Source organism: Nansenia antarctica (genome assembly GCF_963989245.1).
Source record: "Nansenia antarctica genome assembly, chromosome: 9".
NCBI classification, from domain to species: Eukaryota; Metazoa; Chordata; class Actinopteri; order Argentiniformes; family Microstomatidae; genus Nansenia; species Nansenia antarctica.
Genome location: NC_137679.1, coordinates 14,546,194 through 14,560,224, shown reverse-complemented (window position 1 = coordinate 14,560,224; position 14,031 = coordinate 14,546,194). Strand labels below are relative to the sequence as shown.

Genomic DNA, 14,031 nt, shown 5'->3' with positions numbered 1-14,031 from the left:
TCAAAAGTTCCCGATGTGGACTGTGTTTGTTAATGGATGGAGGCTGATCTTCTGGACTTCATAAAGACTTGACCAACCAGCAGGAAACCAACAGACTACAGAAGGTTTGGACAGAAGAGCCTTGACTCATCTAACAGACATCTGGAGGACATGACACCATCCACTATCACCCTAAGAGGCTGTTGTATATCCACTATCACACCCTAAGATACTGCTGTATATCCACTATCACACCCTAAGAAGCGGTTGTATATCCACTATCACACCTTAAGAGACTGCTGTATATCCACTATCACACCCTAAGAGACTGTTATATACTGTATCTACTATCACACCCTAAGAGACTGTTATCACAGTCACCCTAAGAGACTGTTGTATATCCACTATTACACACCCTATGAGACTGTTGTATATCCACTATTACACCCTAAGAGACTGTTGTATATCCACTATCACACCCTAAGAGACTGTTGTATATTCACTATTATAGCCACCCTAAGAGACTATTGTATATCCACTATTACAGTCATAAGTACATTACGTACAACCTTCCATAAGAATGAAAGTGAAAGTGAATGGTAAATGGACTGACTTAATAGCTCCTTATTCCAAAGGTCTTTACAACGGCCTCTCATTCACCCATTCACACACACATTCACACACCAATGGCAGCAAGCTACCATGCAAGGCGCCGGCCCGCTCATTGGGAGCAATTTGGGGTTCCGTATCTTGCCCAAGGACACCCCGACATGTGGCCAGCCAGGGTTCGAACCGCCGTACTGCCAACCTTGCGATACTGCCATACGCAGTCACAGTGCTGAGAAAGAAATATATATGTTTTAACCCTAAGACCCTACATTACCAGATCTTGGAGTAAAACAATGTAAATAACTTTCTCTGTTGATTCAGTCACTAACACAATAGTACTTGTTGTAAAGACTTTAGATAAAAAGCCACAGGGATGGTTGCCATGAGTGACAAAGTGAAAAATTGTAGTGAAATTCCAGTCCTCGCATAAAAGGACCAACATCTTCATAAATGAGAATTACTCTAATGATGAAGACTGTTGTAAAATCTTTTTTTTCTTCTTTTTTTTACAAAGAATGTGCAACTTTGTCAGCGTGTCTCTGGTTTGAATGTTTTACATCTCTGTATCATATGACTTATTTCTATTGAAATTTAAATGAAACTGGATACATAAAGGGAATAAGAAAAAGAAAAAACAGAAGGACCTTCATTCCTTTTTGTGTACCCATAAATGCTGTACTGTGTACTTCCTTCTAATAAAATATTGTTTAAAAAAAAGAAAATAAATGTAAATGAATAAAAACAACGGTGTGTAACATCGTACACGGTTTTCCTTCTTATAATGAGCTCAGTCTTAGGTCAGTTGGACGCGCCATTAAATAGCTATTGAGATTTGAAGAACCAAATGTCTGACGAATATCCAATGACACATACCAAGGTTATAGCACGGTTATAGCACGGTCATAGCACGGTTATAGCACGGTTATAGCACGGTTATGTATAAACAGTCCCAAACACTACTCCCTCTGGATGTCCGACATTGTCAACCTGTCCCATTATTAAGTACCTGGGTGATTGATTGATGCATAACTACTATGACTCTTTGGTCTATAACAGACCAAAGTTCATGAATTCAACTCCATTTATCATTTATATTTAGCTACAGCATACGTGAACAAGTTAACTTGATAGTCGGTCATAATCTAGTTGCTGTCAACTGTTGCGCAGAAACAGAAACACTTGTGTCCCCTGGCGAGGGTCCACACGGTGTCCAGGTGGCCACATCGGTGTCCAAGTGGCGCACTGACGTTGTCGCGACCCTCAAAAACAGCCTATTTATCTCCTATTTATCACCCGTATGTCAATCGCCACCGTGTGACAAGGTTGTCTAGATACCAAACGGAGTAAGTTGACCCTAAAGGTGGCAACATCGTGGTCGTGTTTGCTCATAGGAGACGCCGCCGCCGTGGTTGTCAAAAGTAAAGGACTTTGCCAAATGGACTTGTTGTCCAGACACGTACGCGTCTGACATGTTTGGACAGGACACGCAACATGAGATCTCTAACGTCCTCTACCGGGACACATTACATAAGTTATTACATTAACATTATCCAGGTTTTTTTTCTCTCACACGTCTGCCAAGCAGCCTGTAGCCTCTACAACACAAATACACCAACACACCGACCCCCTCCTACCGTGGACCGGAGGGCTGCAGCTGTTCCCGTTGTCTGCTTCAACACGCAGCAAAAACAACACACTCATATCCGACTCATACAAAAACGGTGCAAAAAACATGTGACGACATTGCTCCATATCTGCTAATCAACCGAGAGAGAGAGAGAAATAAATAAATAAAATCATTACCGACTTACTCGTGCACTACCTGGACACCTGTGTCTGTCTCCAGCGGGCAGCTCAGCACCCCGGGGTCCCCACGGCCACGGGAGCGCCCATCCTCTCACACACACATGGCCCACGCCATGGTCCCGGGACTGGAGGACTGATAGGAAACCCACGTGTCCGCGCGGTGTGGTGTGTGTGGAGGTCTGGTCTGGTGAAACAACACCGTCTCCAAATGAATAAAGGCAGTTTGGAAACTCCAAGAATTTGGAGGGGTTTTTTGCGCCTATCCGGCTTCTTCAAGTGCGCAACGACTGTGGGGCGCGCGCGCGCGCACACACACACACACACACACACACACACACACACACACACACACACACACACACACACACACACACACGCACACGCACACGCTACAGGTCGCTGGTCAGCGGCGGATGGCAGCAGCGGATGATGTCACAGGGCAGCCTTTACTTTCACTTTAGTTTAACCCCTAATTTACCTGTACCGACTCTCTGCTGCATCAATGTGTCTGTCTGTCTGTCTGTCTGTCTGTCTGTCTGTCTGTCTGTCTGTCTGTCTGTCTGTCTGTCTATCTGACTCTGTGCTGCATCCATCTGCTATCTGTCACCCCAGGAAAAACTTTCCCTTTGTGTTGTGATTACGTCACTGGTGGCTGCAACACTGTCATTGACCCTCGGGGATCAATAAAGTGTGTGTGTGTGTGTGTGTGTGTCTCTCTCTCTGCTACAGAACGTGGTGAGGTACAGAAATAAAGTCTCTCTCTCTGTCTCTCTGTCTCTCTCTCTCTCTCTCTCTCTCTCTCTAATCCACTCGTTGACACATCTATTTAACGCCACAATGGCGCTGTGTGTTCTTATGCCAGGACCAATAAACACAACAATAAACAATGCCACAGCTGATCCCTCCAAGCCACCGTACCTAAACCATGCAACATGACAATGTCATGTTATTTAACTGACTGAGGGGCTGGGGTTGGGGCTGGAGAGCTAGGGGGCTGGGGCTGGAGGGCTGGGACTGGGGCTGGGGTTGGAGGTGGGGGGCTGAGGCTGGGACTGGGGCTGAGGCTGGGGCTGGGGCTGGAACTGGGGTTGGAGGTGGGGGGCTGAGGCTGAGACTGGGGCTGGGGCTGGGACTGGGGCTGGGGCTGGGGCTGAGACAGGAGGTGGGGGTGGCTGGGACTGGGGGATTCCATCCAGTCAACCTCCAACCCTCTCACCCTGACCCATCTGACCAGATACCCTGATGTCACTGGGAAATTCCCAGAGGAGAGAGAGAGAGGAAAGGGAGAGAGAGGGAGAGAGTCTATCTGTCCCTATCTGTACATTAGGTTTCTGCCTGTCTGACTACCAATTTACAGTATCTCCCCCGAAATCCAGGAATTTGGAGCAGAGGTCAGGAGCACCAGGGGGATGGGGGGGCATCAGGGGGGCGGAGTAGACGGTTGATGGTGGAGAACAGTGTTCTGGGGTTGTTTTGCTGGGAGCCGATGAGACGGGGGTAATACAGTGTCTTTGTGTGGGAGAGAGCATCCTTGTAGGCTGTCACATGGTCCCTGAAAGCCAGGAGGTGAACCGTGAGGCCAGTTGTTTTGGACAGCCTCTCCAGCTGGCGACCAGTGGCCTTCATGGTGCGGAGCTCGGTGGTGAGGGGGTCAGGGCGGGTGAAGGAGATAGTCCAGGTTTTGAGGGAGGCGAGGGAGTTGAGGTTGAGGGATAAGGCGATGTTGTAGCGGGCTACCAGGCCATCCACCGCGATGTCGGGGGGGAACCGAGTCCATGTGGGACGCTATCAGGTTGGATAGGGCCGGTGCACTCACAGACTTGGTGTTCCTAAATGAGATGGTGCGTTTAGGATGCTGCCTGGGCAGGGAGACCGGGACAGTGAAGAGGATGGCATGGTGGTCGGACACACCACGTGGTGAGGTCCAGACATAGAGTCGTTAAACCACTATCTTTCTCTGGAACAGAAACAGGACACACATACCTCTAATCACTGACTACAGATTCCCCCCCCCCCCACACACACGCTTCTAACCAGACCACAGAGCCCCCCCGCCCCCCCCAACATCTAACCAGACCACAGAGCCTCCACGTCAAACAGTCTGCATATGAAGCGGACCCCCCAAGGGGATGGGGATGTGGGGTCCCCTTAACGAGGTGACTCAGGTCAGTGGTCTACCAGACTCACTTGGGGGGCTCAGCACGTCGGAATGTGTGAGTCACACCTAGAGGAGCGCGAAAATGTACACCCCCCCCCCCTACACACACACACACACCCCTGCCGAACCCCAGACATGAACACTGGAAGATGGGGACATCACTCTTACCCCATGTGTGTGTGCATGCATGCATGTGTGTGTGAAACCACATGGATATCTTACCCCATGAGTGTGTGTTTGTTTGCGTGCCTGTGCGTGTGTCTCTGTGCCTGTGTGTGTGTAACCACATGGACATCTTACTCCATGAGTGTGTGTCTGCGTCTCTGTGTGTGTGTGTGTGTGTGAACCACATGGACATCTTACTCCATGAGTGTGTGTCTGCGTCTCTGTGTGCCCCTGTGTGTGTGTGTGTGTAACCACAGGGACATCTTACCCCATGAGTGTGTGAAACCGCGCAGACGCGGCAGCTGGTAAAGACTTGAGTCAAACTGCGGTGGTGATGGACACATTCCACACCCACCCACCCCTCTCTCTCTCCTCCTCCTCTATCTCTCCTCCCTCTTCTCCCCCTCTCCTCTCTCCTGCACTCTCCCCCACCCTTTCTCCACTCTCATCTCTCCTCCCCCTCTCCTCTCTCCTCCAGCGTCTCTCCTCCTTCACTCTCTACTCCCCCTCTCTCTCCTCCACTCTCTTCTCCCCCTCTCTCCTCTGGGACGGCTGGGTAAACAGCCATCTCTGGAGTGTGTGTGTGTGCCCTCCGTCTCTTTAACCTGATTTACGTTTTTGGCATTTAACAAACGCCTTATTGCAAAACAACAAATACTTTTGTCTAAGTGGGGTAGTCTCAGGAGGGACAGCACAGGGGGGTAGTAGATGTCTCAGGAGGGACAGTACAGGGTGGTAGGAGATGTCTCAGGAGGGACAGTACAGGGGGGTAGTAGATCTCAGGAGAAACTAGAAGCCGCCCCGTGTCTGTATGAAACATGTGACAACCCCTGTGACCTCTGATAGGCTGGCGGGTGAGGTCACCATGACAACGCTTCCTCTTGTCCCTATTCATGAGGTCAAAGGTCCATATGTAATTGACACCATATAATTGGTCTCTCCCTCTCCCCTCCTCCTCCCCCTTTCCCAACCCTCCCTCCCTCGCCCCCCTCCCCCTTTCCCAACCCTCCCTCCCTCGCCCCCCTCCCCACCCCTCCCTCCTCCTCCCCCAGTATAACAGAATGAAGAGAGACAAACAGGAGGTGTTACAAGGATAAAAAAACAACAACTTTATTTACAAAAACAGTTGATTTTCCATGACGAGTGTAGAATGAAGTGTGTCTGACTTCACAGCAGCGGTGTTCCACAACACACACACACACACACACACACACACACACACACACACACACACACACACAGAGAGAATCAATAGATAGCCATAGGCCTTCTAGGTGACAGTCCCTAAGCTGGTACACTCTGTTCTTCAATGTTCCACACCATCAAACTACACCCCTCCATATAAATGAACTCTGTGTCTCTGTGTCTCTGTGTGTGTGTATCTGTATGTGTGTGTATGCTTGTATGTGCGTGTCTCTGTGTGTGCATGTCCGTGTGTCTCTGTGTGTGTGCATGTTTGTCGCAGGCTCTTGGCTCTTAGCCAGGGTATGACACGTACAACTGCAGCTCAACAGAGAACAGCTCCTAGCGTTCTGGGGTCAGATCTACAGATAACCCTGCCGATCTAAACATCACACCAGGACTCAAATCAACGCTGGAAAACCCCCCACAAACCTCCGTTCCACTGCTAGGCGTTCACACTTTAGAAAAACACAAAGAAACAAAAAACAACAAATGACACCAAGGAAAAAAAAAAGATAAGATAAGTATCGACAAAACAAACCCTAACACGGAGGCAAACCATGAGAAGTTGTCTGTCTGTCTGTCTGTCTGTCTCTCTGTGTGTGTGTGTCTCTCTCTCTCTCTCCCTCGCTGTGTGTCTCTCTCTCTCTCTCTCTCTCTGTGTGTGTGTCTCTCTCTCTGTGTGTCTCTCTCACTCTCTCTGTGTCTCTCTCTCTGTGTCTCTCTCTCTCTCTCTCTCTCTCTCTCTCTCTCTCGCTCTGTCTCTCTCTCTGTCTCTCTCTCTGTCTCTCTCAGGACAATAATAGCCACGTCTGTCACCCCTAGAGACCGTCGTCATGGTAACAATTTTAACACCCTCTGCGTGTGGGAAGCCACACAGCGGTAGATTTAGACTTCTGGGTAAAGTTACCACAATGTCATCACTGTCAACCTGCAGGGCCTGAGGATGGACAGATCTGAACCACCATTAATGAAGAGAGAGAAGGGGAAGGAGAGACAGAGGGGGGGGGAGAGAGAGAGAAAGAGACAGAAAAAGAGAGAGAGACAGAGACAGGAAGTTGCATCAGAAGGTTGGCGTGCCAGTGAGAGGAAGTGGTGTCTCCTCCTCTTCCTCCGATTGGCCAAGATGAGGCTTCAACACAACAGTGTGTCTCAACGTGTAGGGGTGTGTGTGTGTGTGTAGGGAGGGGGGGTCTAGAAGGCGTAGCGCGTGCGGATGTCCTCCAGCTTCTTGGACACCTCTGGCGGGGTCCGGTCCAGCTCCTCAGCTACGCTCTTCTGCTTGTGAGGGTCCATGCTGTTGAACTGCTCACACAGGTCTCCATCTATCACATTCTAGAGAGACAGACAGACAGGTCAGAGGCAGGCAGGCAAGTCAGACAGGCAGACAGGGAGGTCCGACAGACAGACAGACGGGCAGGTCAGACAGACATGCAGACAGACAGGTCAGACAGGCAGGTCAGGCAGACAGGTCAGACAGACAGATAGGTCAGTCAGACAGACAGACAGGCAGGTCAGACAGACAGGTCAGACAGACAAAGAGAGACAGGCAGGCAGGCAAGCAGACAGACAGACAGACAGGCAGCCAGACAGGCCGGTCAGACAGACAGGTCAGACAGACAGGTCAGACAGACAGGTCAGACAGACAGGCAGACAGACAGGCAGGCAGACAGGTCAGACAGACAGGTACCTTGACAGGGAAGTAGTATGATCTGAAGCTGAGGTGGTCCCGGCCACACAGGGGGGGGAACTCAGAGCGCATGTGCATCTCTAGATGCTGGAAGAAGTCGTGGTCCTGGAGAGAAGGGGGGGGAGGGGGGGGTTAGGTATGGGGGGGGCTGAGTGACACTGTGAGTTGTGTGTGTGTGTGTGTGTGTGTGTGTGTGTGTGTGTGTGTGTATATACAGTTATGCGAAAAATGACATATTTAGTGGGGTGTCCTAACTCCTAACTTGGGGCAGCTGTGGCTCAGCAGTAGGGATGATGATTGATAAGATGTTATTGATCCAGATTCCATTATTGATTCTGCTTATCGGTTCAATTCTTTATCAATTCCTGCAGTGTGTGTGTGTATATACAGTGTGTGTGTGTGTGTGTGTGTGTGTGTGTGTACCTTGTGGGAGGTGAAGGGCACCAGAATGCCTATGCTCCCAGACAGAATGGTGTGTGTGTGTGTGTGTGTGTGTGTGTACCTCGTGGGAGGTGAAAGGCACCAGAATGCCTATGCCCCCAGACAGGGTGGTGTAGACCAGCGACTCAGACCCCCCAGGGATGAGGGTGGTCTTCTGCAGCGACAGCACCGTCTCCCCGATGTGGTAGTTCATGATGACCTCGGCCTGGAGGGGGGGGGGGGGGGGCGGTCAGCCAGAGAGGGGGGGGGGCAAGGCGGTCAGACAGGGCAAGGCCAAGGAATTCTCACACTCACAGACCAGCCACAGACATACAGACTAACCGTGCGCGCGCACACACACACACACACACACACACTGTTTTTCACCAAAGCAATTACTGCACACAACAGCCCAGAGTTCAGGGAGTTTCCAGGCTTCCACCTCAACATTCTAACATCCTAAACATTCTAAATATTCTAACAGTCCTAAACACTCTAATCATTCTAACAGTCTAATCATTCTAACAGTTGTAATCATTCTAACAGTTGTAAACATTGTAAAAGTTATAAACATTCTAACAGTTGTAAACATTCTAACAGTTGTGAAGTGGGGGGGTTAGGGTGAGGTTGGGGGGGGGTTAGGGTCAGGGTTAGGTTTGTGGGGCGGGGGTTAAGGTCAGGTTGGGGGGGCTGTACCTTCTGGGAGGCTCCATTCAGCAGCCCCCTGTCCCACAATGCCTTGTTTCCTGTGGGGTCTTCATCCACATCATCACTGGTGTTGGGGGGCAGGCGCACCTGGTGGGGGGCAGGAGCCTAGTTAGTACATACACTCTGAATATGACACAGATACACACACACACCTTCATACTACACACCCACCTACCTTCCTTCATACTACACCCACACACATCTTCATACTACACACACACCTTCATACTACACACACACACACACACCTCCACACCCACCTTCCTTTATACTACAGACACACACACACCTTCCTTTATACCACACACACACACACACACACACACACACACACACACACACACACACACACGCACTCCACGTACGATGCTGATGTTGCCAAACTTGTCGGCGGAGGCCATGGTGTCGTAGTCCAGCAGGCAGGCGGTGGTGACCCAGCGGGGGTGGGTGTCGTCAGCGAAGATGATGAGCTGGTTCTCTGTGCGTTTGTAGCGGACCCAGAACAGGCTCTCCTGCACGTCCGTCACCACCACGCGCTGGCCGATGGTGTGGATGCCTGTCACCAGGTTGGGGACGTGCTGGAGGGGGGAGGGGGAGAGGAGGAGGGGGGAGGGGGAGGGGAGGAGGGGACGTTGAACATGTCAAATGATTTATATCTTGCATGACTCGTGTAAATGTAAAGGAGGTCATTGAGTGCGTGTGTGTGTAGTATGAAGGTGTGTGTGTGTAGTATAAAGGAAGGTGTGTGTGTGTGTAGTATGAAGGTGTGAGTGTGTAGTATGAGTGTGTGTGTGTGTGTAGTATGAAGGTGTGTGTGTAGTATGAAGGTGTATGTGTGTGTGTAGTATAAAGGTAGGTGTGTGTGTGTAGTATGAAGGTGTGTGTGTGTGTGTGTGTGTGTAGTATGAAGGTGTGTGTGTGTGTGTGTGTGTGTGTATACCTTGTTCTCACACTTCCTCAGCAGCTTCTTCTTGCCCAGGTCGTAGATCCGCAGCAGCTTGCCGACGCCCACCAGGACACGCCCCTGGAAGGGCGCGATGGCCAATGGGACGTCCTCCACCGGGGTCTGTGGCCAATCAGAAGAGACACCGGTGAGTCATCAGTCATCAGTTGTTTAGTTATTTAAGTCAGCGTGACGTCACAGCGCTCTGAAACAAGGGCTGTGGAAAGGTAAACAAATGACCACACACACACACACACACACACTCTCACACACACACTCACACACTCAAACACACACTCTCTCCCCCGACATTTCCCATGCCCCAAATTGCTGACCCTCTTTAACAAGCAAGTGTCGCCATGGTTACAGAGACTGATTTCCTAGTAAACGAAACTGTAGAAACAAAGTTTCACCTTCAGTTTCACCAGAGAAGACAGGAGGAGGGGTGTGTGTGTGTGTCTCTCTGTGTGTGTGTGAGAGAGAGTGACTGTGTGTGTGTGTGTGAGAGAGAGAGTGACTGTGTGTGTGTGTGTGTATGTGTGTGAGTGAGAGAGAGAGAGTGTGTGTGTGGGGGGGAGAGAGAGTGAGTGTGTGTGTGTGTGTGTGTGAGTGTGTGTGGGGGGGAGAAAGTGTGTGTGTGTGTGTGTGTGTGTGGGGGGCGGGGAAAGAGTGTGTGTTTGTCTGTGTGTGTGGGGGGGGGGGAGTGTGTGGGTGTGTGAGAGAGTGTGTGTGTGTGGGGGGGGGGGGGAGTGTGTGGGTGTGTGGGGGGGGAGAGAGTGTGTGTGAGGGGGGTCACAATGCTTCACCAAACTCAAGAGACTAAGCTTTGTCCCTAGGGAGCCCAGCTGGGGTTTCTGTGTGTGTGTGTGTGTGTGTCTGTGTGTGTGTGTGTGTGTGTGTGTGTGTGAGTGTGTGTGTCTGTGTGTGTGTCTGTGTGTATGTGTGTAGCAGTGGAGGCTGGTGACTTCCATAATTGAGGAGGCCAATTTTTTTCCGTTTGCTCGCTTCACTATACTGTATATATTCACATACGAATATTAAATTGACTTGTAATAAAACGAAATCGACTACATTAAAAATAATACTTCAATAAATCCTAAATGTTGTCTACCTATTCGATGTATAAATCGCGCCAGAATCTCGCCGACTTCCGAGGTCATTTTAAGCAAAAGTAGGGATAATAATTTCAGGGATAATAGCCATGGGTGTTCTATCTAGACCAGGGTTTCCGTTAGAAAAATTTGGTGCCGGTCAACGTGTCCGGGAAGATTTCAATTTGTCGGACAAACGGGAAAAATTCCGGTCATCATATTAGAATATAATATAGGTGTTTGTCGCGGTGATTAGCTGTTGTGTAGCCTATATAGGCCATTTAATGTCCATTTCTCATCCGATACGATTAGATCGCGAACTATATAATAATATAGGCTTTCATGATTCGCATGCGCTACTATGGCATAATATGTCCAGGGCTGCATGCGCGCCACACTGGGCAGCCTAGTCACCTTTGCTACTTTGAATTACGACTGTAGGCTACTTTAAGATGTTTATTTCAATTGCATTAATGGGATTTGAGTATGTAATTGGTCATTTTAAGTATGCCTAGTTTAGCTTTTGATGGCTATTTGAACGGACTGCATCGATCGATCAATGAACGGACTCCACATTACGGTAACTGAAGTGTGTTAAATAGTTTTACGACAGTAATGTAAGTTTTTTATATTCTCTTTCCAGTTTTACCCTTTTTATCAATAAAACAACGTAATTTCTATAACCACGTCTCGCTGATTGGGAAGGCATTAAGTCTAGCTGCCTGTCAAATCATACTTACTCGGACTCGGGAGTATGAGAATGGGGAGGATGTATCGGGGGGGATACACACCCGTGGACTATTTCACCTTAGTGGCACAAATTAAACTCTAACACTATAGATAGACTAAAATGATGGACACCGACTGAATAACTGAGTGGGGGAAGACAGGTCTCAAATGTGAAACAATTATAACATTTAATACATAAAGATAAAACATACACAAATATATAACATTGATATCCCTAAACTCAAATGTAGTGTGGTGTTGTCAACCTAATCTAATCAATCCTAATCTAATGGTACCAGTAGCCCAGGTTGTCGATAGTAGCGCACTACTCCCGTAGTACTTCTCCCGACTCAGGGCTGGAACGGGCACGGCAGGCTCAATCAATGAACGGGGTTGAGATGGCCGCTAGCGTCCTTTACTAGCCGCATCTCACGGCCCTCGGTGGTCATTCACTGTGCTCTAGCACATCCAAAACACGCAGAACAATAACCTTGACTCCGGTCACTGCAGTGGTTTTATTTAGACTAGATCAAACTAAATTACGGTAACTGACTAAACTACGGTACTCGCGCCGTTGAGAGACAGGGTTGCCAGATGGGGCGGGTTACCGCCGAATGGGCTATTGGGTTTAGCGGTTATTTTTAGTGTTGTTCCGATACCGATACTAGTATCGGCATGGCCACCGATACGCACAAAAATGCTGGTATCGGTATCGGCGAGTACTAACAAATAACACCCGATACCAAACTTGTGATGCGCGTTTTGCACAGGCTGCATTCGTAATTCGCTCTTAGAACGCTGGAGCGCACAGTGGTATCAACGTCATAAAGGGACCAAGCAATTTGATTGGACAAGAGGCATTCCTTGAGTGGTGATCAGATTTCCAGAGCGAATTTACGAACGCACCCACAGCGTCCCGCAACTCGGTGAATGAATTGTCTCCGGTGACGGTGACGGTGACGGTGTGAAGACACGAGAAACATTCAATTTTTAAAGTTGAGCAAAGTAAATAGGATTTTACAAGTCCCGTTAACAAGTATATCATCACCTGTGATCGGCAAGCATGGCCCCTAAGGATTATGTGGCAGAGAAAGGTACGTTTTGTTTTACCGGCGTTACTCATACAGACAGTGTGTGGTTGAGTTGCTGCTACTGTTCAATGAACAGAACATGCAAAGCGACAGGCACTGCTGGGGATGAAGAGCTATGTAATGTTATACGCGTAACTAATAACTAGCTATCGTTCTTGACTTTTGATTTCAACAATGGTGCCACGTTTGCCCACTTTTCACCAGGGTAACTAATTCTGTTGGCCAATGCATGGTAGCTAAAAAACCAACCCCGTTTCATGAAGCACACACCGGACTGTCAAAGTTATAAAAACCAGTGTCTAGAACTTTTAAGTCTACTTGCGTTTAGCTAGAAACTTTGCTAGGAGTCTCCGACTAGAAGGTTTAAACCCTAGCAGCATTCTTTGCTTGTCAGGCTTCAAAACTACCCGGATGGAATAACTCGGAAGAAGTCCGGGCCAGTCTCCGTGTCAAACCTAGTCGAATATGGAAGTGATTTCACAAATTCATTGAACTGCACTTTGACAAATCGTGTGCCTTCACATATATTAGTACCTGGCCACATTCTTCTTTTGATGGGCGACACCGCCTTCACTCCCCAGTCCCACAGGCCGGCCCTGCTGTTATGATTAGTTACAGAACCAAATGGTACCTTGATTGAGTTGGTTAATAGATTTTTGTTGATACTTTTCACGATACCAAACACCCGATGCCAGACTAAGTGTTAGCAATAATTTTACATCGAGGTGAGTATGCGGCTCAAAAAACAAGTTTTTTTGTTTTGTTTTTTCAAACGCCGTGGTATCGGATCGGTACTCGGTATCGGCAAGTACTGCACGGTCAGGTATCGGTATCGGTATCAAAAAATTGTATCGGAACAACACTAGTTATTTTCACCGGACAATATGACCGAAGAGGTTTAAATATGTCGGACTTCAACAGATTTGATCGGACAAAGACCGGTAATTACCGGTTAACGGAAACCCTGATCTAGACGTGTCCTGCAAAGGACAAGTTGATAGGACACTCGTAGCCACTATGGCGAGTGTTTCTTTGACTGAAGTGACTGGCGAATTCTCAAAATGGCTTCATGTGATTGGACGAACAAAATGTCAATCTTTCAGCCCTGGACTCAATGCATGGTGAGGCCAGGCCTCCTCTGCCCACCCATTTTCAGTGATTTGGCCAATCACATATTATCATGAAAAAAATTGCATTACATTGACTTCTATGTGAAACCACTTTCCTGGGGGAGGCCTGGCCTCCCTCAATACAAACGGATAGGGATTCTGGCCTGTAGGTGCTTTACAATTGCAATATTGGGTTTTAGCCATGGAAAAATTCAGATTTATGAACAAAACGGAAATAATATTAATATAACAATTAAAATATGTTTTTTGTTAAATAAATAAATAAAATAAATAAAATTATTGCTTTTTTACATTTCTCTCTCTTCTCTCAAATTATTGGGGAGGCCAGGC

At 48.4% G+C, this 14,031-nt stretch overlaps 1 protein-coding gene across 1 annotated transcript in view; it reads right to left on the bottom strand.

The window, feature by feature from the left end:
- Nucleotides 1-5,802: 5,802 nt before the first annotated feature.
- Nucleotides 5,803-14,031, bottom strand: part of sf3b3 (splicing factor 3b, subunit 3) — a 28,597-nt gene continuing 20,368 nt past the window's right edge. Inside the window, exons 22-27 of the mRNA XM_080539440.1 lie at nt 9,658-9,783; nt 9,083-9,295; nt 8,706-8,804; nt 8,092-8,235; nt 7,590-7,694; nt 5,803-7,234 (exon numbers count right to left, since the gene is read on the bottom strand). Of these exons, the coding sequence (XP_080395566.1) occupies nt 7,094-7,234; nt 7,590-7,694; nt 8,092-8,235; nt 8,706-8,804; nt 9,083-9,295; nt 9,658-9,783 (828 nt within the window). The 3' untranslated portion in view covers nt 5,803-7,093. The remainder of the gene's footprint in view (nt 7,235-7,589; nt 7,695-8,091; nt 8,236-8,705; nt 8,805-9,082; nt 9,296-9,657; nt 9,784-14,031) is intronic.